Raw genomic sequence first — 22,625 nt, 5'->3', positions numbered from 1 at the left:
CAAATATATACAATTTATTTCCCCCTTATTTCTGCACGCAGCTTCACCCTTATCCATAGCAAAACCATGAATGCTATCTTTTCTTCTGTGTACATGAACATTTCTCAAGCATTGGAAGCACAGACATAAAGGGAACATAGTCCCTGTCCTCCAGGGTCCATGATGAGTACAGGAAATGGACAAACAAAAATCATAAATGCACCCTATTAAGTGTTAAGACAGAAGGATATCCAGGGTCTGCCAGTGATCAGACACGGAGCACCTCACTCTCACGGAGGGAGGGGCTGTTTCTGAGAGGTGACAACTGAGTTGGGTCTTGAGGGATAAGCCACAGTGGGCCAGATGACCAAATGGGCAGAGTGCTCTAGGCAAAAGCAACAGCATATACAACGGTGTGGGACAACATGACATATTCAAGTAACTGCTATACACGTGGCATGGCCAGAATGCAGGGATACCGAAGGGCCGGGACCTGATGAGTCAGTGAAACTGCAGCTGAAAAGGTGAGAGGGACCCACTTAGAAAGGGCCTCGCAGGTCCTCCCAAAGAACTTAGAGTTTACCCCAAAAGAGATTTGGAAACCACCAAAGGAATATTTGGAATGGTAACTAAGAAAGCATACTGTTGTGAGACTAGCAATAGTTTACGCCTGTAAGTACACGTGTCACACAGAGGGGAGAGAATCCTAAGGGAGAAAATGCACTTACTGCACATTGGGGAAGATGAGAGAAAAATCTGGGTCAAGTCCTGAGATGAGCAAGAGGCAGCCAGTGGGGAAAGAGTGAGCTTGACACGTTCTAGGAACTAAATGGAGATCAGAGATTCTGGAGCAAGATGAATGAGATGGAATGGTGTGACTGGGCAAAATGATGTGGGACCTTGCTGGCCTGTTTTAAAGGCCTTGAATCTTATTCAGAATAGTTATATCAAAACCCTGGGTGTTGTACGAAGAACAGATCGCAGTAAAGTGAATGAAAGTAAGAAGACTATATGGAAGGCTACTGCAGTATTTTTGTTGTTGCTAGTGTCATGGATTCTCCTAGTGCCCCTGTGTACAGCAGAGGGAAATTCTGTCCCTTTTTGCACCATCCTTTCATCGCCCTGTACTCTATCAGACAATGCTCCATTGATATTCACAGGGGTTTCATGACCAATTTTTTAAGAAGTGGGTGGTCAGGTCCTTCTTCCTAGTCTGTCTTAGTCTGGAAGCTCTGCTGAATACCACAGAGCACCAGCCAGGTGCTCCTGTGACCCTGATGGTATTTGAATCCCAGTGGCAGAGCTTTCAGTATCACAGCAACATGCAGCCACCACAGTGTGACAACCGACAGATGGATGGTGTGGTTCCTTAATCGTGACACGAACCCTGGCCATAGGAGTGATAGCACTGAATCTTAACCACTAGCTCGCTCCTGCAGTATGTAAAAGGCTAACGTAATAGTTCAGACAAGAAGCTTTGGAGTTTTGAATAAGAGATAGGCAGTGGATCTGGAGAGAAGTATAAAACTTTGAGATATCTTTTGGAGAATCAAGAGGACTGCGTGACTGGCTCTAAAAGTAAAGAGATGTTCATGCCTCACTGGCCCACAGCTGATGCAAGTTGGTAGATAAACAGGGACATTTACCCAAACAGGGTAAGAAGATAATAAATACATTCAAGAAGTATTTATTGAGCACCTACTATGTGCTACGGGCCATGTGCTGTTCTAGGTCTTGGGAATACAGTAGCGAGAAAACAGTCAAAAATCCCCTGCCCTCATGTAGTTTATATTCTAGTGGTATTCAGTTTTAGACATATAAAGCTTTAGATGACCATTTAGACAAGTTACATTTTTTTTTTCTTTGAGGAAGACTAGCCCTGAGCTAACATCTGCCAATCCTCCTCTTTTTGCTGAGGAAGACCGGCCTTGAGCTAACATCCATGCCCATCTTCCTCTACTTTATATGTGGGACGCCTACCACAGTATGGCTTGCCAAGCAGTGCCACGTCCGCACCTGGTATTTGAACGGCGAACCCCGGGCTGCCAAAGTGGAACGTGCACACTTAACTGCTGCGCCACCGGGCCAGCCCCTGGACAAGTTACATTTTAGATGTTAAAGAGAATATCCAAGTGAAAACTTGAGTCTAGGGCTCAGAGGAGACATCTGAGGCTAGATATATAAAGAAATATGTAAATAGAGGTTAATCCATGGGAGTGGGTGTGGTTACTTGGGAGAAAGGACATAGTTATTAACGAAGAATACCCAAGACCAAACCCATGGGCACATAGTCAACTGAAGGTTTGGCAGATGAGGAGAAACCTAAGAGGAGCAGAAGAAGGAAGAAAACCAAAAGATGAAGATACACATTTATTCATAATTAAACAAAATAATGCAGAGGAGACAAAGTCCTATTCCTCCAGGAAACTGTTTGAGGACTCATTCCTCCTCATCTCCTTGCTCTTTTTTGTTATTTTTAAGGTCTGATCACACCTCCCCGCCTCAGCATTTCTTGTATTTGAGCCCTGTTGCCCACTGTTCATTTCATCCATCCACCAGCATGAGGCAGGTGTATAGTAGCAGGATCTGAGCTTTGAGAGGAAAGGGATGGAAAGAAAACCCTGCCCTTCTACTGTTTCTCATTTCCCCCTCCCTCCCTCCAGCACGTGGCCCTGATCATCTACTATCCCTAACAACAGTAGGAGGTGATAAGTAATGGACTCCTGTTGAGTACACCATCTTGCATCTAAGCTGGCTCCCTCTGCTCCCAGAACCCACATTGTGCCAGGCCATTGTGTCACCTCTGAGAAGCCATTCTCAGGGCAGCGAGACTGAGAGCATCTTCTGTTACTAGTACTCAACAAGAAAAGAATGAGATAGTAGAGCCCAAATGGAGAGAGATGTGCCCCTTGTGTCCCACGTTGGAAACAGACCTACTGTCCCACACAATTATTCTTAAACACAGTGGTCAGCTGCTATACTCCCATTAGCATTAGACAGAAAGGATACTCAGGTAAAAAAAACTGTTGAGAGCTCACCTAGGTCCTTAGCCATAAGGTTTACCAGCATTTCTTTGAGACAAATGTATTCCAATTTCTAAACAACCAACTTAGAAGGGAATTCTTTGAACTCAAACTACTGGTGAATTGGAGGCAATCCAATTTACTGTACTTTAGAAGAGAAGACTGTGACATCAGCATGAACACAAGACTATCTGGCAGACCAAAGAGATGGAATGGGGGCATTTTTCACATATCATTTCCCTCTGCCCTTGAGAACCACTTGCTGTGATATCTCCCTTGGATGAAGACAAAACCTGGAGGGGGAATCCCTCATGAACTCAACTGTGTGTGTGCGCTGTGAGCCTTCTGAATCATTACTGGTTCATCTCCGGTGGTACTGACTGCACAGGGAACATGTGCCTGCAGGAAGGAGAAGGCACGCCAGAACAATCTCTAAACGTGCACATCAGCTGGCTGTATCCCCAGCTGATCAGCAAACATTTCTACACTGCGACCAGAGAGAACTGAGCACAAAGTCTGTTCCCAATGTTAAAAGTCTACCATGCATTTGGCACAAAGGTTTAGACTAAGGTTACTTGGTTGGTGCAACGAGCCATACTTTGATTGAAAGCCATTTCTAGAGGTATAAAAGAAAGGCTAACTTTTGTTCCAACCAGTCTGAGCTTTACTGTTGCTACTGTGATTACAAATGTGACTGAGAAAAATCAAAAGACAAAGCTCAAAATACTCAGGATATAGGGTGTTGTAAGATAAGTGGAAACATCTGGAACACTGTTCCTAGCTCCCGGGGGGGTTTCAGGCCAATTCAATGAATGCCATTCTTTGGCCCTACAGAATGGTAGCGGAAAGTCCTTTAGTCAGAGGTGCAGAACCTACTCGGTCAGAGCTAAAGCCTTCTGTAACATGTCTTTGACACCCACTTCTATTTATTGCCCCAAAAATACATAAAAATTCAGATGTGTTTCTGACCAGAAAGATAACTGTTTTGACAATCGTTGCTAAGGTTTATGCTTTGGAATGGAGGTGACAGTGAGGAGAGAAAAGGCTAATTTTTAATAACAATTTCTTTTTAGAAAAGCAATAAATGTATAATGTTTAAAATAAAAATATAGAGAAGCAAAAGAAAACAAAAGCATCCACAATCTTAATACAACAGATTAATATATGTCTTTCCTGTCCTTCTTTTCCTATGTTCATATGTTGACATTTCATATAGAAACAAAATGCTATAATTCTGTTCATACCATTTCTGTAAATTCTCTTTACGTAAGATAGTAGGAACAGCTTTCAGTTATATATTATTTAACATCATGATGGCATAGTATCTCATTTAAAAAATGTGTATTTTATATACTAATCTATTTCTTCGCATCCAGTTTTTTCCCAATATTTTGCTCTCATAAACGAGGCAGATGTGAACATTCTTGAGCATAATTTTTATACATACTCATGATCATTGCCTTCGTAGAAATTCCCAGAAGTGGTATTGCTACATCAAGGCATATGCCTAGTGTTAAGCTTTTTGATATTCTTACCCAATTGTCTTTCAGAAAGACTGCATATACTTCGGCACCCACTAGCAGTATTTATGAATGCCAGTTCCTCAGACTTTCTACAACTTTTCTTTTTTTAATATTGGCCAATTTGATTGTTAAGGAAAAAAATCACTTTTGTTTTAATTCTCATTTCTTTGATTACCAATGAGGAGAAGGTAGGAGAAAACTCATAAAAATAAAAAAGAATCTCTTTCTTACTGGGAACACAGGATAAACCCAAGCACCCTGCACATGCGCTGACATTGACTGGTCCTTTGCATTAGTTATACTGGTATGTTTATTCACATAGTGGCCAGATTTTACATTTGTTCTAAAAAGTTCTTTATAAAAGACATTAATCTGTATCTGTATCAAATAATAATTTAGTATATAATAAAGGTAACATTTAAAATTCCCAGAGAAATGTTGCTATATTACTTTCCTATTGCCACTGTAACAAATTATAACAAATTACCACAAAATTAGTGTCTTAACACAAATGTACTATCTTACAGTTCTGGATGTTAGAATTTTGAAAGTGGTCTCACTGAGGTAAAATTGAGGTGTTGGCTAAGCTGCTTCCTGCTGGAGGCTCTGAGAGGAAAATTCATTTCTGTGACTTTTTCAGCTTCTAGTGGCCATCTGTATCCCTTGAGTTGAGCCTGTGGCCCGTCTTTCATCTTCAAACACATCATCCTCTCTCTGGTTCTTTCATTACATCTCCTTCTCCTGGGAATCCTCTGTCCCTCTGACAGGGACCAGTGTGATTACATTGCTTCCACCTGGACTATCCAGGATACTCTCGCCACTTTAAAATCTTTAGTTAAATCACCTCTGCAAAATCCCTTTTGCCAAATAAGGTATCCTTCATGGGTTCCAGGAATCGGGCCATGAACATATTTGGGAGCCATTTTTCAGCCTACCACAATTGCATTGTTGAATAAATAACGTTGAGAAAATTAACTAGCCATTTGAAAAAAATTATATATCTGAATTATACACTATATCAAAATAAATTCTAGAAGGATTAAAGTAGGAGTTAGCAAACTTTTTCTGTAGAGGGCTGGATAGTAAATAGTTTTGGGTCTGCGGGCCAGGTGGTCTCCCTTGCAGCTAGTCAACTCTGCCATTGCAGCACAAAGCAGTCAGAAATAATACACAAGCAAATGGGCATGGCTGGGCTTCCATAACATTTTGTTTACAAAAACAGACAATGGGCCAGATTTGGCCCATGGGCCTCAGACTGCTGACCCTGGATTCAAGACACTAATGTGAAAAAGTAAAATAAAATAAATAAGAGTACCAGGAAACAAATAGGTAAATTTTTATAGAGTCTGTATATAGGAAAGAGTTTTCTAAACATGACACAAAGGCAGAAATCATAAAGGAAGGAATCTGTAGATTTGTCATCATAGAGATAGATCGGAAAACACCATTAAAATACTGAAAGGTAAGTAACAAACTGGGGAAGAAGCAGGTTCTTTGTGCCCCATCAAGAATGTTACAAAGGGAGCCATAAAAAACAAAGTTCCACTTGGGATCCCAAAATAATAGGAAAAAATGAAAATTGAGATGACTGTTCCAGAAACCTGGAAAGAGTATCTTCTGTTTGTCTTTCTGCCACAGGTAAATACCAGCCATGTGTACACAAAATAGAAGCAAGCCCACATGCATCTGAAGTCTCCGAAGAGGATGGAATGAATATTAGTTGCCTCCCTTCTGGGCCCCAGTTTCATCATCTGTAAGATGAAAGTAGTAATCCCAGTCTTTCCTACTTCACAGAGGTGTGAGTTAAATGAGAGGAAAGAATGGCAAGCAGCTTTGAAAACCATCAAGTGCCAGGATCTAGGTAAAATCCAATTTTAACAAATACTGAATATAATACCCAATTCAATGATACTCTTTCTCTATAACCAGGCTGAAAGCAATACTATTAATAGTGTTGCTTTGATGATACACATGGAAGAATTCTCTTTGAAGGAAAGAATCATAAGCCCCTGCCTACGTAGCATTCTATTCACTTAATAAAGCTGAATTTCTTTTGGTACTCAAAAATGCAAAAAATGTAACATCTAGACTATATTAACCATTTAATAAACTAAAAGTCTACCAAGACTGGAGCACTGTGGTGGGAATGGGTAGGAGAGGTTTAGAAAACACGGCAGGAGGTATAGGCAGGGACCTACATCAGACAGGGCATTATAACCACGTTAGAAATTTTAGACTTTATCCTAGGAACAATGGGAAGACACTGAAGAGTTTTGATCAGCGGCATGATATGAACAAATCTGTGTTTTTAAAGATCACCTTGGCTCCAGGGTAAAGAATGAATTGCAGAGGGACAAAAGTGGCAACTAGAAGATAAACTAGAAAGTTTAAACAATAGTCCAGGCACAAGTTGGTGGCATCATGAGCTAAGGTGACTGTCACGGAGTTAGAGAGCAGTAAATGGCTCATGAGTTATCCAAGAATTAAAACCAAGACTCAGTGATGGACACAATGTGGGAATGATAGAGAAGCGGGTATCAAGCATGACAACTAGGTTTCTGGCTGACAGATTACTGGACAACAATAAACATCATCCCAGCCTTCTTAGAATAATAATGAAGCAGCTTCATCAAATCAAAACTGTAGGCATATAATAGAAATAGTGACAATAACTAACATTTACTGAGTAGTTGCTCAATGCCCGTCCGTGTGTGAAGTGCTTTACATGTTTATTTCATTTAAACCCCATAACAGCACCATGAGAAATGCTTTAGAATCATCTCCAATTTATAGATATGCACACTGAAACACTGAGGAGTTGACCTTTTCAAGGTCTACCAGCTGGTTAGTGGTAGAGATGCTATTTGGACCCAAGCAGCCTACTTCCAGAGCCCAAGCTCCTAACATTCACCTGGAGGAAGATGAGTGAGTGAGTGCTCTAAGACTGAGAAAGGGCAAGATCATCTGGAGAAGACGCGGAATGTCAGCAAAGACCCTCATGTCCTAGCAGGAGAAAGTAAACTACAGAAACCTTAAAAGGAAGAGATGAATCTTGGAGCTAGTCATTCCCCCTTGGGAAGCTTTGCGTCAAGACAGGCTTCCTATCTTTTTGGATTATGTGTCCAAGGTATGATACAGAGTCAGTGATAGAAAATGGGATCCACTTTAGTGACTGCGGTGGTTAATTGTATGTGTCAGCTTGAGTGGACTACCGGGTACCCAGACTATTAGCCAAACATTATTCAGGGTGTGTGTGTGAAAGTGTTTCTGGGTGAGATTAACATTTGAATCCATAGACTGAGGAAAGCAGAATGCTTTCCCTAATGTGGGTGGGCTTCATCTAACCCATTGAAGACTCAAACAGTACAAAGGCTGAGTAAGAGGAAGCTCCTGCCTGACTGCTGAGCTGAGACATTAGTCTTTTCCGGGCTTCAGATTTGGACTGAAACATTAGCTCTTCTTGGGTTTCAAGCCTGCTAGCTTTTCACTGTAACTTACACCATTGGCCCCTGCAGTTCTCAGGCCTTTCGACTCGGAGGGGAACTACACGTCAGCTCTCCAGGGTCTCCAGCTCGCCGACTGCAGATCTTGGGACGTCTCAGGCTCCATAATCACATTAGCCAATTCCTTATAATAAGTCTCTTCATATATATATATATGTAAATTAGTGAATGAATAGGTCACCGTATTAGGGATCTCTGGATAAACAGAACCAATATGATATGATACATATATACATTGAATAACACTGTCAAAAGAAAATACAGAAAAAACTTTGGAACTATAAGGGCTTAGATAAAAAAATCTAAGGCCTTAGGTAGTATTTTTGCTACATTCTATCAACAGTTGGGATTTTAGAAGGAAGTAGTTCACAGTTTAAAAAAATCTGTTGTTCTAATTTGAGAAATGCCTCCCCAATTTATGTTTTGTGTGGTCTAAATATTCTACTACAGCACTAGTATTTATAACATGCCAATGACTCTGCTTTTGATAGCAAATAGTAATTTTCTTATTAGCTAAGAGATACCCACAGCTCTCTTCTCCTGCCCCTCCCCCTTTGATCCCACGAAGAGCAAGCATGTTGCTATCGATTGGTCATTCCTAGGATATACTTGGCCCAATCCCAGGTAATGGAAAATTCACTAGGCCACACAAAGGGAGGTCTTTATTTTTACTCTCTCTCCCCTCACAAAGATAGGGAAAAGGGTCAAGGAGGCAGCTCCTGTGAATCTGCCCCTTAAGCTAGAAAGATCTAGCGTAGGTGGACCAGACACGCTCTCCCTGAGCATTGGGACAACACTGCTCTCTTCTCTTCTTGGACTGACTGGCTAGGCTGGACTTACCTTCTGTCAAGTGGCAAAGTCCCCAGTGTCTTGTGTGGTGTTAGGGGTAAGGAAGGAAAGCAAGCTGGTTGTCTAACCGCTTCATGGGTTAGTCAGGAAGAATTAGTCGATGATACCTCATTGCTTACTACGGATTCTCTGTTTGGCTTGGGCCAAATCCTAGTACTCAGTATTGATGCCTTTGCTGGCCATTGCCCACCATGTATATATTTATACAAGAGTGGCCAGTCCAGATCAAGATTCATGCAGTTCTGGGTCCTCTAACTAAAAATTATCTTAAAATCAACTCCATCCTTTTAATAACACTTTCTAGACATAATCAAATCTAGAAAATATCACAATGTTATTATGCATTTTTTAATTCTAAATTTTCTATAAATTGTGTTTCTATCACTTTTGGCTTTGGTTTAGCTTAGTGAAGTGATTGGGGGGTTTTTTCTAGCCAAACTAAACAAGTTTGAAATATATCGGTGTCGGCTGTCCAGTAAAATCTTATTAATTTGCAATTCCAAATTAGTAAAAGTAGTAAAAATGCCAGATTGTCAAATATCTTAAGAAAGTAGACAAGCTATTGCTTTTACCTGCCCTTTGTCTTATTCTGGTTAGAAAACACATCAATTTTGAGAAACCATTCTCCCTCAGTCTCAGACTATGTAGTCTGGGTGGTTGTCCACACCCTAGCTCCATCCTGGCGAATAAAAATGTCACCTCCCTGGTCATAGCAACAGGTTCAGTGACAGGATTTTGACTCAAACAGGGCCAAAGTTAATCCTGAGGTTTGCTCAAGCTTCTCCCTCAATTATTCACACAAGATATATTTCTTGAAAGCCTACTATGAGTCCAGGCACTGTTGTAGGCCATGGGGATGTTGTAAATGAAAAAAACAGGAAAATCTCTGTCCAAGATGTATACATTCTACTGGGAAAGACACTAGAATAAGTACAATAAATAAACTGGATATAATATGTTAGCGTTAAAAGCTAAGGGGGAAAAAACAGAAGAAGGGATGTGAAATGTTGATGGAGGGAATGTTGGGATTCGTTCAGGGGTCAAATAGCCATTGGAGTCACGGGGACCTATTTCTGCCTCCATGAGGGGAGAGTTAGATTGAAAATGAAGCCAACTCGGGGGAGAGCAGAACCAAGAGTTGCAGAGAAACAAAGTCCTAATGACTTCATTGGAACACCTGGACTCAGTGTGCCTCCAGTGTTTTTCAGTTACACAAGGCACTAAATGCTCTTATTTTTTTGTTTGAATTGGGTTTTCTGTCACTTGCAACCAAAAATGACCTGACTGATGCAACCCTTTCAGGTATATATAGAAACTTAAAGTATCTTACAATGTGTTTCTAAGTGGAGTTCCCGCTGTCCTCGGGTTGTTGAATAGCGAGAACTCATTTCTAATTAGCAGTGTACATTTACATGCAAACACCTAAAATCCTCAAGACCTTAAAAACAGCATGTTCACGTTAACATGTTTCAACAAGTTCCTTAAAGTGTGCTTTATACTCTTAATCTAAGGAACCCTTTCTTATGGGTTGTTCCAAGGTCACTTTAGTCCAGATTAAACAATTTCAAATTCTAAGTTACTTAGTTAAAAAATCAATAAGATTTCACCAGATACGTTTCTGCCATTGTGCCTAGAATGGTTGTATTTTGGACTTTTGGAAGCATTAGTTGACAGAACAGAGAAAATTTCTGCCTTACTTTTTGTTGGTGGTGTTGGTTATATTTTGAGTGGTGTATAGTAAGGACCAATCCTCATCTGCTCTGAAGGGGAACCAGCCGTCCAGGCAGTGGCCATCGAACCATGCTGAGGGTTCCCAGGACATGAGAACCATGCTCACTAGTGTTAACTTGACTGCGTAATTATGATCTGCCCCAACATACCAGCTGACCACAATCCCAAAGCTGTACTGAAGCTTGTTTGAATTTGTTTGGGTTTTTTTGGTGAGGAAAATTGTCATTGAGCTAATATCTGTGGCAATCTTCCTCTATGTCATGTGGGATGCTGCCACAGCATGGCTTGTCGAGCAGTGCTAGGTCCATGCTGAGGATCTGAACCTGCGAACCGTGGGCCGCCGAAGCAGAACATGAAACTTAACCACTACACCACCCAGCTGGCCCCAAAGCTTGTTTGAATTTAAGATTACAGAAAGCAATGAATAAGTTTTAAATTTTCTTCATCCTTCTTCCTGCATTCCTCCCCTCAATTTAATCTTACTTTCTTCCCAACCCTAAATCAAAATAAAACACAGCAAAACACACGCACAAAAAACAAAACAAAAGAATCAACATTTGCTCCCCCTGTCAACTCAGCATCTCTTTGGAGCACCCTTTCACATAGGTAGCAAATTGGTGAGCAGGACTTCTGATCCCCCAAACCAACCAAGAGGACTGAGTGGGAGACAAAGAGGTGAGAAGCACCCCTCATTGTAAGTGAGCAGTGAACAGTTAGGGAGGAGATGTTTCCTTGGGGCTTATTCAAAGGAGGCTAATCTAGGGGCTGGCCCAGGAGCACAGTGGTTAAGTTCACACGTTCTGCTTCGGTGGCCGGGGGTTCACCGGTTTGGATCCTGTGTGTGGACCTACGCACCACTCATCAAGCCATGCTGTGGCTGGCATCTCACATCTAAGGAGAGGAAGATGGGCAGGGATGTTAGCCCAGGGCCAATCTTCCTCAGCAAAAAAAAGAGAGAGAGAGAGAGAGAGGAGGAGGATTGGTGGCAGATGTTAGCTCAGGGCTAATCTTCCTCAAAAAAAAAAAAAAGGAGGCTAATCTAACTCTGCCATCTGAGCCATCCCTGGGCAGACCCCACCCCAGGCTATACAAGCAACAAAGAGGAGATTCAAAGGGATTCTCAGAGACTGGGGGTGAGTCATCAACCTGAGTGAACTGGCCATGGCCTTTTCCTCTCCTTTCCAGAGAAGGAGGTCTGAGGGTACTTCTCTACACTTAAGCAAAGAAAAAGGGTTTCAGAAGTACCAATCGTAGAGTGGTCTGCAACAAAGGGAAACTGGTTTCTTCTCCTCAGGTTCGATGTCTGCATATGCAGCCTATTTTTTGGGCTCCCCATGCTTATCTGAGCAGGGGACAGGAGAATGAGAGAGAGACAGCAGAGCAGAGAAAGGGGTGGTTAGTGGAACATCTTTGGTGTGGAAAGATTTGTAAGCTTTCTCTGGATCAAGCAGATTCTGGGGAAGGTAGCTGGGCTTGAGACAACTTTCTGGTACTCCACCCAAAATGGCCCCAAGGTGGAAGCCAAGGGGATTGCACACCCGGGGTGGAGGTGGGGCGGCTTCCACACTGGGAAGCAGTGGGAAGGTCTCCTACAGGGCTCCAATAACCTCACGCAGGCATCTTCGGAGAGAGAATCAGCAGTCAGCCAGTATTATCCAGAGAGGCAGCAACACCCAGCAGAGGATACAACTGCACCGTTCAATAAAAAGCTTGTTAACCTTCTTGCCTCACCTCTCTAGATGCCCCCAACACTGAGAGAATGTAAAATGAGAAGGATGGGAAGAAGAGCGAAGGAGCTGCATGGCCCCTGCCCCTCTAAGTGCCGCAGGCTGGAGCCTCGACAGGGAGGAAGGGAACAGTAAACGAGTAGGAGACTGAAGTTTTAAACTGGATAAATTAGGACTGGCCTTTTTATTATCTAAAATCTACTGGAAAGCTGTGGTGCCCAAGGTGTTGTTAAAGGACAGGAAAAAAAGCTCCATCAAAATACAGATGAAAGTAGTAGTTTTTAGAGGAAAATAAAGTCTGTACTGAGTCAGATTTCTGTCTAAAATGTTTGAGTCTCTCAAACATCGCTAAAACTGTACCTTTCCATTGTGTGGCCCTGTGGCCCAATTACACACCACAGCAGACCAAGGTCCCCATGAAATCCCAGGCAATATTTTGTAGAGATAAGTGCGAGGGGAAGGCAAAGAACCTCTTCACTACAGAAGAAACCCAAGATCTCCGAGAAGGAGGAAGAAAAACCACAGCGTATACAGGAAATTTAGATTCCATCAGACCATGAGACAGAGCTTTTAAATTTGGGGTAACACTGGGATGGGATGTCCTATCGGAGTAAAAGTTTTCAATCATATATTTTTTACCTCTTCCTCTATTTGATGGGACCCCTCTAGGTTCTAAGCTCTGTACTAGGTACTTAACGGTCATTTTTGTTTGCCTGATCTCACACAGCTGTTTTATTCAGCCTACACACAGCCTAAATAGCAAGTGATTTCAACTTCACACATTGAGTCTATACAACAGTAAACATTGTGCTATATTTGAATATTTCTACGTATCAGTTTCAATCACCTTGAGATCTCAGACACTGAACTAGAAGTCAAAAGCCTACGATTTTCATTTAACTAGCTTAGAGGACACCTATGGTTTTGTCTGCCCATCAACACTCCTTTATGGGACTAGCTACCATCCTTTCTTTTAGTGATCAGCTCCCCAAAACATACACTCACACAAATATATAAACATACACATGCACACCCACTGCCTCTCTGGCCACTGGTCAAGGCAGAGTTGCATGTGCTCACATGGCCTTCTCTCCGCAGCCTTGATGGTTGATGAAGTGACCCGAGCTGGGGCAATCACAGTGCCCCATCCCCCTGGGTGCCATGTATATTAAGTATTCTGGGTAAATCAAGCTGGAATTTGTGAGGCCTCCCCTGGTTATTTTTGGAGCTGATGATAGAACAAAGAGCTCTTTTCTTTGGTGGTGGAAAACAAAGTCCACGTGAAACCAGGAAATGCAGTAGCCATACGGAAGAGGACATTAAGGAGTAGGACCAGTAAAGTCAATATTACAGAGAGACCCAGAGGTGAGAGACTGAGAATGAGTCCTGACAGCATTGGGACCCCTGGAGGCAGTCATGCCTGAATCCAATTGCCCTCCGGCCCATCCTGCAGTTTGATCCAGAGCTCCCAAGTCCTTTGTTTTGTCTAAGTTTGTTTGCACATGGTTTCCATCCTTTAAAACTACACATTTTATGAGTAGTAAAACTACATATAAAAATGCCATGCCACAGCCATGGTTTATATTCCAGCCCAAAGGAATGAGAGGCAGAAGGTAAGGATAGACTTGTGGTCTAGAAGAAATAGGTAAGAAGCAGGGGCAAGAGGAGATGTTATGGATGTAGAGGAGACAAGACCAGAAACGACTGAGCAGGTGACAAAACAGCAGGGATCGGAAAACATATTGTTGGACATACAGAAATTGCTATAAGATGAAAACGGCCTCTGAGAAGTTTCACCCTACATCAAAGAAGAGACTATAGGAGTTCCTCACTCACTGAGCTTGATCAGTCTTGGGGAAATAATGAATCACACAAGAGAGGCCTTGAAGTCTTCAAGGGACCCTCACACCAAAGTTAAGAGGATGAGCTAACAGAGTTGTTTTTAATCACTGTTTTAGCAATGGAACTCTTTCTTCTAATGAAATATTACTTTAACACAAATACAGGACAGAGAGCAAAGTGATGAGTCAATGACTTGAGCAATTTAAACCTTCATTGCCTGACCCCCAAATACTTCATTGTTTGTGGAACTCCCGAAGCTCCTCCAAGAAACAGTGGGATTTTGTGGGGCACAGTATGAAAACCACTGACCAGGAACACCCTCCTACACGCACGTTAACTCCACACCCCTGATTCCATTCTTAACGACAGCCTGACACCTTCAGCAACTACAATAACAGTGTGCATATGCAGTACCTATAAAAAAGCATGGAATTTAAATACAGATACTTGCCACTTTATGAAGGGAACCAAACCCTATCTAAACTTGCCTGTTTAGAGTGTTTTTCCTATTTATTCTTACCAAGTTCTTATATTTATAACAATTGTGCTAGTGTTTTCCTCAATCATGCTCCTACATACTCGCTTTCCCAGAAACTGTCATTTATATTTAATGCCTGGATCTTGTAATTTCTTGAAAAGGACAAAGACAGAAGTCCATTCAAGGCCATAAGATTGCTTTTCCTTCTAAGAAACTGTCAGCCAAATTTCTCAGGGAGGAGCTGGAAATGAAGGGAGAGACATTGATAAATTTCCCTGCTGGACGATCAATAAAAGCCCCCCCCATCCCGCGCAGACTCCCACTGTGCAAGCAAGGGCCGTAATTACATTGTCAAAAATTCACGTCACCCAGGCTGACAGCGACCCCCTGGAAAAGTGACATGTGATTGGCACTCGGTTTGGGGTGGTGAACCTGGATTGGCAGACAGAGTGGGGAAAGGAAAAGGCAAGAGTGAAATTTCCTTATTGACTACAACCACCCAAGCCCCAGCCCGCCCCTCTGGAGGAATCCAGCGACCCTTGAGTCATATTAACATAGCAAAGCGAGCAGCTGACAGAACTTACAGAACCATCTGATCTCCACCAGAGATTCAGAACATGCCCTGCCCCATCCGCTTCCAAACCCAGAGAAAGAGAAAGACAGCGCTGCTGCGTGTGGGGGTGTGTGCATGCAGGTGTGTGTGTGAGTGTCTGAGTGTGAGAGCTTTTCTACATTAAAAGAAAAACACGAAACGTGCCTTCAACTCCATCTTTCCTCGTGACAGCTGAACAGCAAAGCCTGTTTGCTTAGTGATTTTAATCTATGATAAAAATCAGCTGGAACAGAAGGGTTACTGGGGCAGCAAGGAAGAATGAGGTGGGAGGGAGAAGGTGGGGAAAGCTATATGACTGACACGCAGACCTATTTGTGTGAGTCTCTATGACCCGCACTGGAGTTAAATTAGCATCCACCAGTCAGTCCTCTGACTGTTGGGGGTTAGGAATAAAATGCCTGCAAAAGGCCTCCTGTATCACGCAGTGCTCTGCTTCTGGCTAAACTGGGCCCATGCAAATGGTTTCCAAGAAGCCCTTAGGGTAACCACACCTGAGAATGGCGGTTATCCACTGTGGGAAGCAGCTGCGCTGCGAGAGATTAAAATCAAGAGGTGTTTGCTAGGTGGTGGGAACAGAGCAGAACATGCCTGGGAATGTTGTCAGCTCATGATGTCCAGAGCTAAGATCTCGCTCTTCTTCTGATGAAAAGAGATAGACAAGAAAATTAATAAGGAGAAAAATCTCTAGGCAGAGCTGGCCCCATGCCAAATTTTGAAACAAAACCCCCTCCCCCTAAAAGAAAATAGGAGATCATAGGCTCTGGGTACTCAGTGCTTTGGGGGAAAAAAAGAATATAACCAAGTTAGCTATAGCTAACACTGCTTGAGTGTTACTGTGTGCCAGATACTTTGGGGCAGTTCACAAGCATAAGTCTATGAGGTGGAGACTGTGTTTTCCTGGGTTTTGTCCAAGGTCATAGCTGATAAATGGCAGAACTGGATGATTTGTGATTCCAAAACTTTTAACCACGAAAAACAGCATTTCTCCAAGTGTCGTCAGTGGACCACCTGAATCAAATCACCTGAGGGTCCCATTGAAATGCTCATTCCTAGGCCCACCTCGGGCCCGCTGAGTCACATGCTGGAGGTGAGGTCCAGAAATCTGCATTTTAAAAATATCCCCAAGAAGAGTCTTCTGTGCCCTAAAGTTGGTGAATCTCCTCACTACATCATCCTGGGAAGCTGAGTGAACTCTGGGTCATTAGGGATTTTCTGGGTGCAAAGCAGTGAATCAAGTTTCTCACTGTTTTACATAGTTGACAGCAAAGGAAAATTAGTTTTTCCCTAAAGCCCTAGTGTCACCAGACCCACCTCTGGCCCTGGAAAAAGGCCAGTGAAATTACCTAACGATTTTAACCAGGCTATACCACCACACCCGAGGGTGAATCTGTTTGAGACCTCAGGTGGTTAGGGAGCCAGGGGAAGGGAGAGGATTGATGAGCCTCAGGCTGTGACTGGGATTCTCTGACAGCACCTGCAAAGAGGAATCCCTCTCACCCAGTGGCTCAGCTCTTTTCTACATGATATCTCTGTCAAATGAACGCGATGCGGCCGCATCCCGTCAGAAAGGAAAATAGCTTGATTTTGCCTGTGTTCCTTGTGCAAGCTCTGTGGTTGGCGAGAGATCCTAGTCTCTCCTGGATTGGCAGGGCTTTGGGGAAATGGGTAAAACAGTTTTTGATGCCAACCTAACCCTGGGAATACAAGAAAGGAGAGGAAGAGGAAGAAGAGGTGGAAGGAGAAAGAGAAGGAGAGGAGGGGAGAAGATGGAAGTGAGGGGAGCAGAGGGAGAGGAGGAGTCTGCACTCTCAGTATCCAGTCACATGGCAGGGCTACAGCAGCAACATTTTTTTTTTTTTTTACTTTCGGAATTCTCAAAACATATCAGAAGCATCTATTCTGCTTTAATTGCCCCGTTTTGACTGTAAGCAATGGCACTAGAGATTTTCTTAACTTGACATCTGTTTAAACACAAAGGCTTAGCCACACAGGGGACATTTAAAATACAGACACATAAAGGTATATTTATGAACTCTTTCACTGATCCTTCGTAATAGACGGTGAGAATGAGAGGAGTTAGAATGAAAGAAGCAGAGTAAAAGAATTAAGAGCGTTTTCCCTCTTCTTCATTTAAATTTCCATTTCTAGCTGGAGTTGTGTCATCTGCCTTGTATAGGACACTGGCTGTCAAACCAGATGGTCCGTGTTAAGCTTCAGGGTCCTTCAGATGCTCTGTGGGCTGGTGGAAACATTGATCTGTGCCCTCTTGTTCTCCAGCTATGTGTTTTCAGTGGTAAACAGCAACACATTGGTCTGATGGCCTAAGTGCTGCCGGACTAGAATAAACATGTAAAGACCATGGCTGATGTGTGAAGAGATAGAAGACCCTCATGGATCCTGGGTTACAAGATCAATGTTAGCGTCTGCTGATGTAGATAGAAGAAAAAAGTCCTCCTTAGATAGAGAACATAAGAACAGCACAGGCACTTTGAATTTCTGTCCAGATAGTTACAAGATATTTTAAACCTTATAAAATTTATCCCCAGTATCTAGCACCCTGGATGGTTCCTAGTCAACACAATAAATACTTGACAAAAAGATCCCGCTTTCTCTCATAGCAAGTCAAAAAAGGCAAAGAGGGCTTTTTAGTAGACAATGATTGAGCCCACAGTTTACAATAGAGCCTTTACGGAGAAAAAATGGCAGACTCCTCAGCATAGCTTCACGCCCAAGTCTAACAATTATCCTATGATAGGTAGTGGGGTTTTATCTTGTTATGCCAATACAGAAATGCCAACATAGACAGCATCATGTTTTCTGGAGATTGGGCCACTACCTGGAGCCCACATTTTGCTCTGCCTTTGGCTCATGCAATGTAAGCAAAAGCACATAAGTATCTACTGAAAGATACTTAAAGCTCATTATTTAATACTTAAATTTTCCAGTTAATGCTAAGGATCATCCTCAGACTCTTAGTAATTTCCTGAATCTCAAGGAAAGTAAAAATGTCCATTTTGCAAAGTGGGATTAGGTGATCAGAAGGCAAATAAAATTGGAGCAGAAACACACTGTAGCCCAATTCCTGTGTATTCCCAGAAATCCATAAACACCCAACCCATCTGTAACAGGACGCTAAGCAGAACTCTAACTGAACCCTGTTCACGGGAGGGGAATCCAACCACAACAACAACAAAATGGAGTCATCTCTATTTGTTTGTGATGCCATCAGAGTACACAGCCATCGGTATATGCTGACTAATTGGATCGGCAGTTTTCACTATATTGTGCTGCAGTGACAAACACAAATCTCAGTGGCTTATGACAACAAAGGTTTATTCCTCACTCACATACGTGAGAGCAGTAGGTTGGCTGCAGCTGTGCCCGTGTTGTCATTCGGGTTCCCAAGACGAAGGAGCTGCCCCTATCTGGGACAGGCTATTCTCAAGCAGAGGGAAAAGGGCAAAATAGCCAAAACATTATAACAGCTCTTAAAACTTCTACTTGGCCATGCAGTACATCATTTCCGCTCACACTCCATTGACCAGAGCAAGTCCTTGGCTAAGTCCACTCTCAGCGGGGCAGGGAAGGGTGGTCCACCCACAGGGAGGCACAGAAAGTCACCTGACGGTGGGTGGAAGTGTATAACCCTCTTATAGGAAGGGGAAAAATAATTGGGAACTATAATCTACTCTGCCACAGGAATTACAACAATTAATATTTCTTTTTTAAGGAAATAGTGCCTGTGCTCTGATAAACTTTGTTGCCTCAGCAACTAACAGCCAAAGGGTTTTAAGTAGTTTTGTCATTTTCCCCGTTGCCCACACATTGGCTAGACACAGCTCTCCCCCATCTCCTCTGGCCCACGGCCTCACTCACCGTGCAGGGACAGGGTTCCATTCCTCACAGCCAGGAACTTGACACCATATGGAAAGAAGGGGGTAGAGTGGGAACTCCCGTAGAGTTTGATCTCAGCTTTGCCTTGGAAGGGCTTGTCCTCGGACCCAATCCGGAGCTCTCCACCATGGGAAACAAGGATGGAGTGTGCCCTGAGCTCGATGGGTCCTGGATCCATGAAAATCAGCTTGCCTCCTAACGGCCAAAGAGAAGATGGTCAGTCCCTGAGAGCATAAGTCCTCCTCCTTTCGCCAGTTCCAATGTCTGATGAAAGCCTCTTCATTTATACACTTCTGCTGGAACTGGACTCATTTTATCTTGCCCTCTCTTCTAGAAGCACAATAGAGTGGCTCAGACACCCAGAAGTAGAAGCACTCTATTACTAAGCCAGCTTAGGTTAGCTATCAATATTCACTGCAGCTTTATTGATATTATTTTTAATGCCAATAACCTAAATGTCCAGCAAGATAGGAACGGTTAAATAGAGATGAGAAGGTCACCATTTTTACCATTTAGCAGCAGATAAAAGCAGCGTATACAAAATTAAATTTTAAAAGAACTGAGAAATAAGTGAAGAGGAAATAGGGAGAAGAAAATGTCCCAAAATTATAAGAATCATGATACAAGGAAGTGTCATTAGTGCTACCATCATGACATTTGTAGCACTTTAGCTGACCAGCATCCGTTGTACTTTTCTTTTGATAATAGACCCTAATTTCCTCAAGGAACCGCTCTGCTCCATTGAACAGAGGGACTGTCAACCATGGTGTCCTGTTCTTCCAGAGTCTAAGTCATGCACCCAGGCTTCAAATGGAAATCTGAAGCAAAAGAGAAGAGATGACTGGAGATGTTTAGATCTCATCAATTCCAGTGGTGGTATCTTAATGAGCCAGAGACGAGTTTCCGTTTCTGAGACCCCCCCACCTGCCAATCCCCCTCCAAATGCCCTGATTGCTCTCACTTCTACATCTGACTTTCCAGACTTTCCACAAATTATGTAAGCTACTCCCTGCATTCCCAGTAAATTTCCTTTTTAAAAGAAAGTTGGTTTCTGTTATTTGGAATCAAATAACCTTAACGGATATGGGCACCGTCTTGCTCTAATATCCAGATTTTCTGTAACATAGGAATATTATTTTATAATAAAATTATTTGGTATTGTGAGAATAAATACTTAAGATCATAAAACATATGTTCATCTTTATAATACTTTTCTTTAAAAGGATTTAGAACATTTGCATTTCATGCAGAATTTTCCCAATTATGCCAAAATAATTAAAGCCCCCCATATACACAAACACTTTAGCTTGAATGAGCTATTAAATCTGTCTCCCTCCTGTAGGTGGTTTGCAAAGCACTGAACTAGACTCTTCTATCCTGTGACAAAGTGGTCAGAGTTGTGCCTTTATACTGGAAACAGCAGGGGTCCTCTTTCCAAACCCTATAGGAGCTTTCCATCTCAGAAGAAAAGTCAGAGGCCTTCCATTGGGCTATGCAGGCCCCTCACTATCGGCCATCCCATGTCCAGTAACATCCCATGTCCTCCAACATCATCTTCCAAAACTCACCCCTTTGCTCATCTGTTCCAAACACACTGGCCTGCTTGTTAGTTCTCAAACTAACACCTGTGCGTCTGTTCCTCCTTTACCTGCATTCTTCTTCTGTTGGATATCCATGTGACTCACTCCCTCCTGTTTCTTTTTTTCCTTATTAAAGATTGGCACCTGAGCTAACATCTGTTTCCATTCTTCTTGGGTTTCTTTTCTTCTTCTTCTTCTTCTTCTCCCCAAAGCCCCCCCAGTACATAGTTGTATATTCTAGTTGTAGGTCTTTCTGGTTGTGGCATGTGGGATGCCTCCTCAGCATGGCCTGATGAACGGTGTCATGTCCATGCCCAGGATCCAAACCAGCGAAACCCTGGGCCACCAAAGTGGAGCGCACAAACTTAACCACTTGGCCACAGGGCCAGCCCCTCCCTCCTGTTTCTATTCAAATGTCAACTTCCCACTGAGGCCTGCCCTCTCCAGTCTATACAGAATTGTGTGCCCTGGCCCCTTACCCAAGTATATTTTTCTTCATAACGCTTAACATCAGACATATTATGTATTTACATGTTTACTGTCTGCCCTCTCCCCACTAGAATGCATGCTTCATGAGCACACTTCCCTGCTTAGTTCACTTGTGTATTCCCAATGTCTAGAACAGTGACTGATAGGTAGGTGGCACTCAATATATAATTGTTGAGCAAAGGAATAAATGGTTATATCTTTTTAGAGAATCTGGTTTACGTACTTGAATTACCTAATGGACAAACACACACACACACACACTCCCATATTCTCAGAAAGGATGTTGTTTTTACATCTCTAAGTTAATGTTATCTCAGTGAGCTAAAGATATGCAAGGAGGTGGAGAGGGCAAGGTGTCAGAAATGGCTCCAAAGGCAAGTTCCATTGTAATAAGGAGGGCCTTGGCGAGGGGCAGGGAAGAACAAAAGCTCTTCATCTGCTAAATTTCATCCTAAATCCAATGTGCCAAATTACTGAGTTGGGTGGTTGTTGTTCTCAGAAATCTCATCTGGAAGTACTTAAACATGTACTGGAGAAACGACAGGGAGAAAATGAAGATGCCCTTAGTCGTTTTTGTTTACCTCCATCTTAGTGCAGAGATAGTGATCAATAAATATTTGACTCAATGGTCAAATGTGGAGGCCACTTCTTCCCTGACCTTCTGTCCTAACATTTCTCTTCAGCTTTCCTCGGCCCCCTTCATCAAGCCTCCTAGTCATCGATCCTAAAACCCGAGCCACACACCATCATAGTCACAGTCACAGGATGTTTACTTGGACTCCAACTCCTAAAGTGCTCTTTCCTTTCAGCCACAATTTAGAACAACACACCCCATGTGGATATCCAGTTTTCCACCTGGATGTGCACAGTAAGAGTTCTTCCCTCAGAGAATCACGGTGACATTTCTTGAAATGATGCTTGTAGATCCCTGGTCTTGGGTCTGACACCTATGAGACTCTTCCTGCCATGGTGTCTGCTGCTATTGTCACACTCCTCATCTTCACTTCCCCCATTATTGCTATAACTGCTCAATTTTCCACAGCTGCTCCATCCCTTTAGCACTACTAGGCCACTTCCTTCCAGCAGCTCACCATTGGTGTCCTGACTTCCCTTCTGAAATACGGCATATAGATCATACTCAAATGTAAACTTTCCAAGAAGCACGAAACAATCCTTTGGTGATCGATAGCCTTGATACCAGAGTGGCACCACACTGCTCACCAGACTCCTAAAGGACCTACTGGCAATTGTGACTGTCACTTTCCCTTCCATTGTCGTTACAATGACAAGAATATTCATTAGAAATGCAATAATAATCATGAATCCTGCTGTGAACAAAAGAGAATAAATGTGGCCTGTGGTACAGGCCAGTCTTATGTTTATTAAAACTTTTT

At 42.7% G+C, this 22,625-nt stretch overlaps 1 protein-coding gene across 10 annotated transcripts in view; it reads right to left on the bottom strand.

Moving 5' to 3' along the window:
- Window positions 1–22,625, bottom strand: part of PKHD1 (PKHD1 ciliary IPT domain containing fibrocystin/polyductin) — a 416,955-nt gene that overhangs the window by 255,430 nt on the left and 138,900 nt on the right. For all 10 annotated transcript variants that reach the window (XR_006532025.2, XM_044776842.2, XM_044776843.2 and 7 more), the window contains one exon: window positions 19,145–19,357. Coding sequence is in view for 9 of the 10 variants with exons in the window: in XM_044776842.2 (XP_044632777.2) it covers window positions 19,145–19,357 (213 nt within the window). In the remaining variant the exon portion in view is untranslated. The remainder of the gene's footprint in view (window positions 1–19,144; window positions 19,358–22,625) is intronic.

The sequence above is a fragment of the Equus asinus genome, chromosome 8 (genome assembly GCF_041296235.1).
Source record: "Equus asinus isolate D_3611 breed Donkey chromosome 8, EquAss-T2T_v2, whole genome shotgun sequence".
Lineage (NCBI taxonomy): Eukaryota > Metazoa > Chordata > Mammalia > Perissodactyla > Equidae > Equus > Equus asinus.
This window is presented reverse-complemented; position numbering and strand designations above follow the sequence as displayed.